The sequence below is a fragment of the Myotis brandtii genome, unplaced genomic scaffold (assembly GCF_000412655.1).
Source record: "Myotis brandtii unplaced genomic scaffold, ASM41265v1 scaffold501, whole genome shotgun sequence".
NCBI classification, from domain to species: Eukaryota; Metazoa; Chordata; class Mammalia; order Chiroptera; family Vespertilionidae; genus Myotis; species Myotis brandtii.
In genome coordinates this window covers 792,126-804,652 of record NW_005369101.1, presented here as the reverse complement: position 1 = coordinate 804,652, position 12,527 = coordinate 792,126, and the positions used below count along the sequence as shown (strand labels likewise).

The following is a 12,527-nucleotide window of genomic DNA, read 5'->3' as shown; positions in this document are numbered from 1 at the left end:
AAGTCAGGTGGGGAACGTTGGAGTCTGCAGTCACTGGAGCAAGCAAGCCTCCCTGCTCGCTTCAGTGCATGGCTGCCGGCCGCCATCTTGGCTGACAGTTAATTTGCATAAGGATATGCTGATTAGCCAATGGGAAGGGTAGCGGTCGTACGCTAATTACCATGTTTCTCTTTTATTAGTGTAGATATATTCAAACTAGGAAACCCTTTTTGATGAAGTACCAAGAAATTTAGACTTTTTCTTTTAAAAAAAATCTGTTCCAACTTCACAAATTGAGTGACTTCATTTGATTTCTTTCCCTAAATGCTGACATTCACTTTAATGCCACTCAGCTGTGATTCTTTAAAGATTCTATACAGAGGAGACCACAGACAAATAGACATTAATCTGGAAATAAATGTGAAATCAGACAACTAGGTGAACTTTACAATCATCTTTTGCCATTAGAGATAAGGTATTTGGGGAATATTGAGACTTAAACATGATTTTATGATTTTTATTATACTCAAGTTCATAAAATATGTTTATTTGGTTTAAGACAATTTCAACATTGTGTAATTTCTTTTTTCAATCACTTAAGCAATGTTGAAAAATAAAGATGGTTTTCCATAACTTCTAGTTATAAGGAACTCAAAAAATGTCTTGAGTATCTTGCATTCTTAGTCAAAGACTGACTGACAAATTCTCTTTTGAAGTTAATGAATGGCATATCTTATCCACAGTATTCTAATCTAAGATTGGTATCAAAAGAGAAATAATTTTTACTCATAATAGTTATTGAATAAAAAAATAAGTCAGATATTAATTTTACAATGATTCATCTCTATCACCACTCTTCTATTCTGTATCCCACTGGTTATTGAAGCTGTCTCTTAACAAGACTTTCAACCATCTGCCCGGCATCCCCCTCCTTCCTCCTACCCAGAAGCCTAAGCTTCAGAATACCTGCTTCAAAGTAACTGCTCTAAAAGAGTGTTTCTCAAATGTTAGGGTGCATCAGAGTCACCTGGAGGATTTTGAAAAACAGGTTATTGAGCTCCTTTCCCAGTGTTTCTGATTTAGTAAATTTAAGTGGAAACAGTATTTTCATTTTTAACAACTTTCCAGGGCATACTAATTGGGCTGAGTCCTGAAACATACATTCAGAATTACTAGTCTAAACCATAAAACTGGTCATGTCATCATCCTGCAAAAAATCTTTTTGTGTCTCCTTATGCTACTACTGAGCTAACCTTGAAATCCTGGCAAGGGTTAACTAACAATGAAGTAGAAATTTATATACTTGTGAAATCACATATTTTTGCTTAAGTGTCTTGGTGTAACACAGTGTAACACGGTGTTCCTGTTTCCAGTCACCACCAGATATGCAGACTCACCCAGATGACACACAGGAGAGCAAAATTTGTATCAGAGACAGGACCAGCCAAGTCAAATTGCATGTCTGCAGAAAAATCCCCTGCTGCTTCCCTCAACTCAACTTCCACTTCCCTTTAACCATGCATAATTAGCTGGGTTGGCAAGACCTATTAAGATGGGCTTTGGGATAGGAATCCCCTCTTCTCAAGTCACTGACACTTGAATAAACCACTTTCCTTCTCACCAGCACCTTGGTTCACAAGTTTGGCTCTTGTTGCAGCAGGCAGCCAAACTTGGGTTCAGGTTCAGCATTCACTCATCCCTCATAATTTAAGTTCCTTAACATGGCTCACATAACCCATCATCACCTGGGTATTCACTCACTCTTGCTTTATCTCACACTATCCCCTGCCTTAAGTGGTGTGTTGATAAAGATTTAAAATATGGCTATTCATGGTGCCCTGCCAACACAGAGACATGTAAGTGTGTGTGTGTGTGTGTGTGTGTGTGTGTGTGTGTGTGTGTGTGTACATGTGCATATAAACAAACATAGGCTTATTTTGCTGATATAAGCAATGTGTAAATAATTTACCAAAAAAAATGTATAATAATCTTTATTGTAAATTCCATGTAACCAATTAGTTCTTATAGGATGCTTTTATTGCATTTTCACTGAACTATTTTTATCTGTAATCACATACAGTCTTTGTCACATTCCTTTTTATTTCTTAATTTCTTGACAGCCCTTTACAATTTTATTTTTTTTTTTGTTTGTTTGTTTTTTAACACACAGTCTGGGGATAACAGGCTTTAAGCCACACTTGGAATACAGGCTGTAGCTTGTCTACATGATTTATACTATTTGTCAATATCCCAGGTGAAAATATTCCCACCATGGTGGATTTCAAGCTGTCAAAGGAATGTTACTGGACATGGAATTGGGAAGAGATGCACTGTAACAGCCCAATAAAGTGCATATCCACTACACAGTTACTGCAGAAGTAAGAAACCTGAGCACATATAAATAAACTAGAGACCCAGTGCACGAAAATTGGGCACTGGGGGGTTCCCTCAGCCTGGCCTGTGACCTCTCCCAGTCCAGGAGCCCTTGGGGGATGTCCAACTCTTAGCTTAGGCCTGCTCCTTGTGGGGAGCGGGCCTAACCTGGCATTTGGACATCCTTAGCACTGCTGCGGAGGTGAGAGGCTCCCACCACTGCCGCTGCGCTCGCCAGCCATGCACTCGGCTTCTGACTGAGCAGCACTCTCCCTGTGGGAGTGCACTGACCACCAGGGGGCAGCTCCTGCATTGAGCATCTGCACCCTGGTGGTCAGTGCGCATCAGAGCAGCTGGTTGTTCTGCTGTTCAGTTGATTTGCATATTAGCCTGTTATTATTTAGGATGGAGTGGTGGCTATATAGATAGCTGTAATATTTTACCTAATAATAGACAAACATGCAAATTGACCGTATTTTCGCTACGCCTTAAGCCACGCCCACCAGCCAATCAGAGCGACTATATGCAAATTAACCCAACCAAGATGGCGGTCGGCAGCCACGGAGCTGGAGCGAACAGGAGGCTTGCTTGCTCCAGTGATGGAGGAAGCCAGCCTGCTGCTGGCTCTGAGCTCCACTCCAAAGCAACAAAGTTTCAATTATAGAAGGTAAATAAACCCCAGATACCTCCTTCCAGTCGCCATGGCCATGGAGCTGGAGCGAATAAAAAAAAAAAAAGGAAAGGCTGGGAGCTTCAGTAGCCAGGGGGCTTGGTCAGTCTGAAAATAGCCATCAGCCCTTTACCCAGGCTGGCCAGGAACCCCAGTGGGGACCCCCACCCTGAAGGGGGTTTGGGCAGCCTGCAAACAGCCATCAGCTCCTCACCCAGACTGGCCAGGCACCCCAGCGGGACCCCACACTGATCCAGGACACCCTTCAGGGAAAACCAGTTGGCCCCCACCCGTGCACCAGGCCTCTATCCTATATAATAAAAGGCTAATATGCAAATCGACTGAACAGCAGAACAACCAGTCGCTATGACACACACTGACCACCAGGGGGTAGACATTCAACGCAGGAGCTGCCCCCTGGTAGTCAGTGAGCTCTGGGAGCCTCTCCCGCCTCCAGGGCAATTGGACATCCCCCAAGGGCTCCCAGACTCTGAGAGGGTGCAGGCTGGGCTGAGGGACCCCTCCCCCTCCACCAGCAAATGCACGAATTTTGTGCACTGGGCCTCTAGTAGTAAATAATTAAAAATTAATAAATGTATGACCTTTTAAATACCCTATTTAATTCTAAGTTTATATAACTTAGCTTACAACATTCATTAAAGTCTACCAGTTGGTCTACATGAGGCAGTAGCAGTTGGCTACAACACAACTGCCTGTCTATTGTTTAAAATCCCATTGACAATGGACTATGACAGTTATGCCCTGTGCTCTGCAGTGGGCCTCTGGCCTAGTCCACCTTTCTGACCTTGCTCATCAGGCCAACCCCATATTCATTTGAGGTTTAGCCGAGTCTCCTGCTGGAACCCTGTCTCTACCTCTCTAGTTTGAGCTAAGTGGCCTCTTCCCAGAATTGCCCACAGTGCCCAGTGCTACTCTCCATCATAGCTTTCACCTCTTTCCTCTGTACCACTTCTTTCAGGTCTGCTTCTGCTTAGTAGGCTGTAAGCTTCTCCAGCTCAGGAACTCTGCCTCTGTAATCTTTAATTTTATTACCGAGAGCAGACCCTGGGATACAGTAGGGGCAAAGCACATAGTTTTTGAACTGAACTACTAGCAAAAAGGATTATCTTTTGACTTTAACTTTGCAGAATTTTGCACAGCCTTCTTTGTTTTGTAGCATTGGTGTGTCATTGTGCTTCTCCTATAAGGAAGAAACAACTGTTGATTGTGTTAGTCAAAAGTTTGCTTACAAATTACAGTTAAAGACAAGTGCCTACAGTGCATATTTTAGATTACTTTGGGTATTATTTATCATTCCTATTTTATTGAGGTATAATTGACATGTAACATTATGTTAGTATAATTCTTATATCTTCCATTACCCCAGCTAATTGAATTTCATTTTTTTTTTAAAGAATGACTTAATTAACCAGGAGACTAAATAGTGATACAGGGTGCTAGAAGTAGGGGAAAAAAAAGAAATCAAATACAAATGAGTCTTGCTGATTTAAAATTTCCACACAATTAGCTGATGCCTGTGGGTTACCAGCATTATTTCCTGGGCATTTTCCCCAGCTCACTGCTCAGAATCTCTCCAAGGACTCCTCCACTGTAGGCTGCCTGGGCTTTGATGGAGGGGAAGACAAGCCCCAGCGTGAGCTTTTCCTCTATTGCTCTCCTCTTTACTGATTTTCACACTGATCCTAAGCAAGGCACCTGGGGGTCTGTAGGGAGTATCAACTCACCTCATAGTCGATGTCTAAGGCATCGGCCTCTCCCTTGGTCCGGAAATGCTGCATGTACTTGTCCACGGTGAAGTTCACGTGCTTGCCCACCCGCTCAATGAGGACCGAGTGCCAGTGCTGGTCATCCAGGAGGCTGCCCAGGGTGGCTGATGGCGGGCTGCTGCTGAGCCGGGTTTTGCTGTCATCTGTAAAGAGGAGAGGAAGAGAGGATGGCGTCTGTGCCTGAGGGCAGCCTGAGACTAGAGTGTTCTGCAAGCAAGGCCAGCTCGCTCTAAAGGCAAAGGTAGTTCTATCTCTATAGGCCGGAACGCTGCTGGGCTTGGGAAGGAATTACAAGCTTTTCCCACAAGTGCCAGGAACAAATTATAGGTCAATTGACATGCCTATCTCCTTCTAGACATGAAATGACGTTTTCAGGACTTGAACAATTAAATAATAAAGGAACTCTATCCTAATGGAACTCTATCGAAAATAGTGGTTATCCTATTTAGAAATAGTATTCATTCTTCATGTTTGAATGGGTGTTGAATAGAGAAAGTGGACCTTGAATTGTGCTTCAGCAGAGAGTGAACTGGATAAGTTCGCAGTGAGTTAGGTAAGTCTGTGGGCAAAGCAAAAGGGGAGGAAATAGGCATTTTAGCTGCCACTTTAAGTGCCTACTATATGAGTGGCACTTAACCAGTTAACTGCCATGTGTCCAAAATGGAAACCATCCCCACACACCACGATATTTTGAATGTATTTGCATCTATAGATGCTGGTGGCTTACAAAGGGTTAAGTAGGAATTTTATCACCTCCATATTTCATCTGCTAAGGCAAAAGTATTATCTGCATTTCACAAATAAGGAATCTAAGGCTCAGTGAGTGTAAGCACACATGCCCCAGAGGTGTGTTCAGGGATGCAATCCAGGTCCAGTGGCCTGTCCACTGTACCGTGCCATGGGTCATATGTGTTGATTTAGCCCAAGTTGAGCTTGAAAGACACCCCTTGGGAGAATGTGCCAGACTTAGGGGAAGAGGCGTGCTTTTTTCTTTCTTTTTTAAACAATGGTTTTTAATGGGACCAGAGATATGGTTCCAATTACATAGGGCGACACTAAAAACCCCGTGGGTGGTTAGGAGTTGGAACATTACAAAATAACGAGGTCACACTGGGTGCAGAAGAAAAGCCGTCCCAGGACCTCAGGGGGCAGGCTCGCAGGGCCGCTCCCTGCATCCTGTCTGTGCTCACCCTGGAGCCCATTCACCAAGGCCAAGGCCACCTCTGTACATTTTTAATCAAGTCAGCCTGGTTCTCCCTCCTCCCCATCCCTCCTTCAATTTTAGGGAAGTCCCTGCCTATACCCTATTGTCAAAAAGATCAGATTTTTCATCTACAGAATGGTTCAGACATAGCAAAATGAACACATAAATGCAACTCATTATTACTTATATACATACTTTCAGGGTTTTTAAAATAATTTATATATTTGGTCCCCTTAGTAACTGAAAGCTGAATGCCTCCTTCCTCTCTCTTCAGTGTGTTTTACCAGAGCAGCTGGAACAGCTTGCTCAGTGTGGCATTCAGGACAGGAAGCGGCATTATCCTGGAGGTGTTCACTCCACCTCCATAAAGGCCTACGTCACCACTTCCTGTAGGGGTGAGACAGCAAACTTACTGTAATCGAAAATGAGAGCCAGTGAATTCATAGTTGATTTTATTTCATTGATTTATTTACTGTTTTTTTCACTGATTTTGAGTTCTCACAATTTGTCAAATCATGCTAATAAACTCATAGATATTTGTCTTATTTTTCTCACTCATTTCCTTCCTTCCTTCCTTCCTTCCTTCCTTCCTTCCTTCCTTCCTTCCTTCCTTCCTCCCTTTCTTCTTCCTCCTATAAAGAGGTATTGAGATATACCCATGTGATTCACAGTGACAAGTGATGTATAAAGGAGATGAAGGAGATAAAGAGTTAAAAGGCGAGCTGCCCTCTGTGAAGGTCTACTGTGGAGATTTTTAGTAAGTAAAGCCACATAGAGTATGCCATTGGTACACAGCAGTCAGTGCAGGGAGCCAAGGTAACTCGTGGCCAGGGGCTGTGAAGGCCTCCTTATGGGGCAGTGACAGGCCTGAGATTGGTTAGGCAAAAACAGGGAACATGGTACACAGTCAGGAGAAGCAGGTGCCTCAGCTTGGAGGGATAGTTTGGGAACAGGGTAGAGGGATTCCGTATGGCCCAGTGTCGTGACCACAGGCCTGGTTTATATCATTCCGGATGACTGTGCTAGTGGATTGGAGTTTACAGGTTGAATTGTACCTTTAAGTAATGGGAGCCATAGTTGAATTACTAATCATAGATACTAACTCTGATTAACATTTAGTGAAGGTCATTTTGGCTGCTCTATGCAATTTTATTGCAGGGCAAACTGGCAGTGCTATTGGGAAAATGTAGATGGGGACAAGGGCTTAGGAATAGAGAGCACAAGAAGGATGGGGTGGTCTCGCAAGTCACTTGGACATTGGAAATGGGGTAATAATGGAAAGACTCAGGTGCGTTCTAGGATTTTTGAGAAGGTGGATGAGAAGTTAGAGCAGTCATGAAATAAGAAAGAATAAAGACAACCCCCCTATCTACACACATACACACACACACACACACACACACACACACACACACGCATGCACACATACCCCTTTTATTTTAAAATAAAACTTATCCAAGAGCTAATGATTGGTCAAGAGGAACAATAAAACACATGATCATCTCAATAGACAAAGAAAAAACATTGTACAAAAATTCAATATTGATTCTTGATAACTATCAGCAAACTAGAAATAAAAGAACTTGCTGAACCTGATAAAGGTAATCAACAAAAACCTACAGCTTGCATCACACTTAATGTGAAAAAATGAATGTTTCCCTGCTAAGACTAGGGGCAAGTCAAAATGTCTGCTCTTACCATTTATCCCCAACCTTCCCTGCAGGTTCTAGCCAGTGCAATCAGACAAAAGAGAAGAATACAAAAGAGACAATAAAGGAAAGAGCAGAACTGTAGAAAACCTTAGGGAATCTATCAAAAATGCTGGAATTATTCAGTGGGGATACAGTAGGGGACAGGTATATGCAGATGCTGGAAGGAGAGGCATATTGACTGGTATGACAATTTTCTGGGTATGCACATATGTGAACATATAACTGTGTAATGTAAATGTTTGCATTTTTAAGTGTCCATTAAACCTCAATTAAAAAAAGAATAAAAATTTTGCAATAAAAAGAAGAAAATATTTAGAAAGAAGAGCCAAGAATTGGTTTAGGGAATTTGTCTTATATAACTGTTGGTTCAAAGTAATAAATCAAATATAGTTAATATTAGAGCTTTCACTTTGAATTCAATATGTAACTCACTTTTTTTCTTGAAAGGAAAACAGACATTTAATAAGGATTTCATAATAATAAGTCTAAAAAAAGACTTGAAGCAACTCTAAATCACAACAAGCCATAGAATGGCACAGTAATCACATAATCTCAACCCACTTATTCTATGTGCTGTTTGGTGGGTTTCAGTGATACACTGAATTCTTTAATAGAGCTGATAATAATGTTTAGTGTAAAATATTTGAACATATTTTACACTATGATTTCTGCTTCAAAAGACAAATTTAATTATGAACATTAACAATATTTTTATTTAACTTTTTAGATATAGTAACAAATCTTCTTCCCATCCCTGCCTCCAGCTGTGCATGTTATCCTGTAGGTCATCACTGATATGAATGTCTTATTCTTCATCAAGAAAAATTATAGGCAAAAAGCAAGCCAGCAAAGATATGTATTCTTTATTCCCCTCATTAAATATTTTATCATAATGATGAAATACAATGAGCATTTTTCTGTACCTTTTCATTTTCATTTCATCTTTCCTGGTATTTTCTTATATCAGTACTAGAAGCCCGTTGCATGAAAATTTGCCCAATAGGCCTTCCTTCCCCTGGCTGCTGGCACCGGTTTTCCTCTAGCACTCGGGACCCAGGCCTTTGGTCCGGCCACAGGGGAGAAGCCAAGCCTCTTCAGTCTTCAGTTTTCAGTCTGTCTTCAGTCTTCAGTCTTCAGTCTTCAGTCAGTCTTCACTCCGGCTGGAGTCTTCAGTCTTCACTCTGCGCCTGCGTATGCAGATTAGCCGCCATCTTTGTTGGGTTAATTTGCATAGTTGCTCTGATTGGCTGGTGGGTGTAGTGGAGTGACACCAATTTGCATGTTTCTCTTTTATTAGTATAGATAATTGAAAAAAATAAAAAGTAAATAAAGAACTTTTTTTAAATTTTTACAGCTGTAGAGTATTCCTTTAAATTCATATCAGCTTCTTACTGATAAATATTTGAGCATTTTGTCTTACTTAAAACTACTAAAACATCTTATACATTCAGGTCATTTTTATGTGTGCAAGAATTTCTGTAGTATGCATTCTTAGATGAGGAACTGGTGGCCAAAGGTTTTTAGAGATGGTAATTTTGGTAATCACTGCCAAATTTTCCTCTATAAAATTTCAACCTATTTAAACAGCTACTAGCAATTTATGAAACTGCCTTTTCTTCAAAGGCTTGTCAACAAAATCCATTCATGTTTTTGAAATTTGTCTGTATGATACATAAAAGAATTGCATTTCTGAATAGTTTTAGTATATGCTTCTCTTAATATAAATTAAATTTAAAATATGTTTATTTTTATTTACCTTTTTAGGAACTATCTCCTCATACCACTTGCCTATTTTCTATTCTTTTTTAAATCAATTTATATTTAGTTTTTTGTCTATAATAGTCTTGATTTTGTTTTTTCTGTTTTTTTGTTTGTTTGTTTGTTTTTACTACTCAGAAATGTTTGTGTTTTCTTTTTCTTTTTATAGATTCTGGATTTGTGTTATAGTTTTAAAGGTCCTCTCCATTCTGACATTTTTGTTGTTGTTAATCTTCACCTGAGGATATTCTTCCATTGAATTTTGGAAAGAGTGGAAGAGAGAAATATCTATGTGAGAGACACATCCATAGGTTGCCTTCTGCAGGTGCCCTGACCAGGCCGGATTGAGTCTGCAACCGAGTTATGTACCCTTAACCATAATTGAACCTGGGATTTACAGTCTGCCGGCCGATGCTCTATCCACTGAGCCTAACTGACTAGGACTCTGAGATTTTTAAAGACTTCTCCCATTTTCTATTTGTAATATATCCTGGTGTATAGTATGAGTTACAGTTTTACACCTTTATTGCATATTTTTGATGGCTACCTACTTATCTCAAGTCCTAATTTTACCTGAATGATCTCTTTTAAGTACATCAGGTGTATAACTTTTGTTTGAGAAATACAGCTGACTTGAATGAGTTGATTGGTCACGGTTATCTCAGCAGTAGATTGGAACCTTTAAATCCTGAAGTTTGAGAAGTAAAACTCCAAGTTGGTTGTTACAGCCACGTTTCCCTTTGTCTGCTGCCACCATTATTGCCACCATCTTAATGGGCCAGAACATCTGAGCAGCAGGAAGCAGGGTCTGGCTTTACCCCATTCTTACTCTTATCAAGTTTGAAAGTCAGCCTTCCTGTCCTGTGCTCTAACCCTGGTTCCCTAAATTTGCTGCTATCATTTCATCCAATAATGTCACTCATAAATTTAAGACTCCAAGGGAATAAAAGTGTACATCATCTTAAATAAAATTCAGCTACTTCTTTTTAATACCCTTAGTGAAACCAAAAATCTTAGTTAGCACACTTACCTTTTCATGTAAAATACCTCATGACATTTTCATAAGTATATAAAGCAATATGTTGACCTTTCCTCAAAATGGATTAGTATTGCTCATTGTATATTTGTTCACTTACTTAGCCAATCCTTTTTTTATTGCCCAAAGATAATGCAAAATGAAACCCACCAAACTTAAACCAAAACACCTATGTCAATAAATATTGTAGCAATAAATATTGTAGTTTTTAAAATGTTTTCATAACTTTTTACTTAGTAAATTACATTCCAGAAATCTACCCTAAGCAAACAAACTAAAATATAGTAAAATATTTTTAATATCCAATAATTTAAAAATTGTAGATAACATTCCATGATTTGGAAAGAGAGAAAAAAAGCTTTGTATAAACTTAGAATAAGCAGATGGAATATTATAGAGACATCTAAAAATGAATAAATTTAAGAAGTACTTACTTGATTTTAAAAGTATACTCAGTAGTAGCTGCCTTTTAAAAAATATATTTTTATTGATTTCAGAAAGGAAGGGAGAGGGAGAGAGAGATAGAAACATCAGTGATGAGAGGGAATCATTGATTGGCTGCCTCCTGCACATCCCCCACTGGGGAACAAGCCTGCAGTTCTATATTTCTCTATTTCTATAATAAGCATACTTATTTTTGATAATTGGAAAAACAAACTTTTTAAAAACATAATCCTTATCCTGCAAGGCTGACTGATTGAACACAATATGAATGATATGCAAATTATTGAACATCTCCCACATTGTTACTTTTTTTGCTTTTTAAATATTTTTTTAATTTTTCAATTACAATTTACATGTAATATTATTTTTTATTATTTTTAGGTGTACAGCACAGTGGTTAATCAATTATATACTTTACAAAGTGTTCCCTTGATATTTCCAGTGCCCCAGTGACATGATACAGTTATTATAATATTATTGACTATGCTGTACTTTACATCCCCATAACTATTTATGACTATCTTGTAACAGCCAATTTGTACTTCTTAATTCAAAAATGTTAAGATTTCATTCTTATTTTATGGCGAGTAATAATCCATTGTGTTCACGTACCACTGCTTTTTTATCCACTTGCCTATAGATGGGAACTTCAGTTGCTTTCATAGCTTGGCTATTGTAAATAATGCTGCAATGAACATAGGAGTGCATATATTTTTTTCAAATCAAGTTACTTTTTTTTACTGATTTCAGAGAGGAAGGGAGAGGGAGAGAGAGAGAAACATCAATGATGAGAGAATCATTGATTGGCTGCCTCCTGCACATCCCCCACTGGGGAACAAGCCCGCAACCCAGGCACGTGCCCTTGACCATAATTGAACCCAGGACCCTTTGATCCCCAGGCCAACGCTCTGTCCACTGAGCCAAACTGGCCAGGGCTCAAGTTACTTTTAAATCTATCTATCTATCTATCTATCTATCTATCTATCTATCTATCTATCTATCTAAAAGCCTAAGCGCCTAAGGGACAGAACAATGGTATGACTGGAACAACTGGAAAGACTGGAACAATCAGTTGCTATGATGCGCCCTGACCACCAGGGGGAAGACGCTCAACACAGGAGCGTCTGTAGTCAGTGTGCTCCCACAGCGGGAGCACCACTCAGCTGAGATCTGGCCCACTGGCCCATCAGCCCGGCAGCAGCCTCTCACTCCCTCAGTAGTCCTGTAGGTCCAATCTCCAGAGAATGGGCCGGTCACCAACAGACCAGCGCTGCTGGCATGATCCCAACAGTACCGTCCTCAGCTGGGCACTGTGGCTGCTTCCCCTCCCTAGATGCTCCTCAAGGAAGAAACAATATAAAAGCGGCCACCAGGTGGCTCCTGACAACCGGGGCAAAAGTCAGCTGGACGGATCTGGATCCCTGGCCAGCAAGGGCATCCCATCATCCAAGCCCAGAGGACCCATCAAGTCCCAGCCCTCCCCACCCCCTTCAGGACCCCACCTGTGCACGAATTCATGCATTAGGCCTCTAGTTAACCAACAAATGATTGGCATGAATGAATT

At 40.3% G+C, this 12,527-nt stretch overlaps 1 protein-coding gene across 1 annotated transcript in view; it reads right to left on the bottom strand.

Moving 5' to 3' along the window:
• Window positions 1–12,527, bottom strand: part of CNTNAP5 (contactin associated protein-like 5) — a 921,850-nt gene that overhangs the window by 469,066 nt on the left and 440,257 nt on the right. The window contains exon 6 of the mRNA XM_014548314.1: window positions 4,768–4,952. Within this exon, the coding sequence (XP_014403800.1) occupies window positions 4,768–4,952 (185 nt within the window). The remainder of the gene's footprint in view (window positions 1–4,767; window positions 4,953–12,527) is intronic.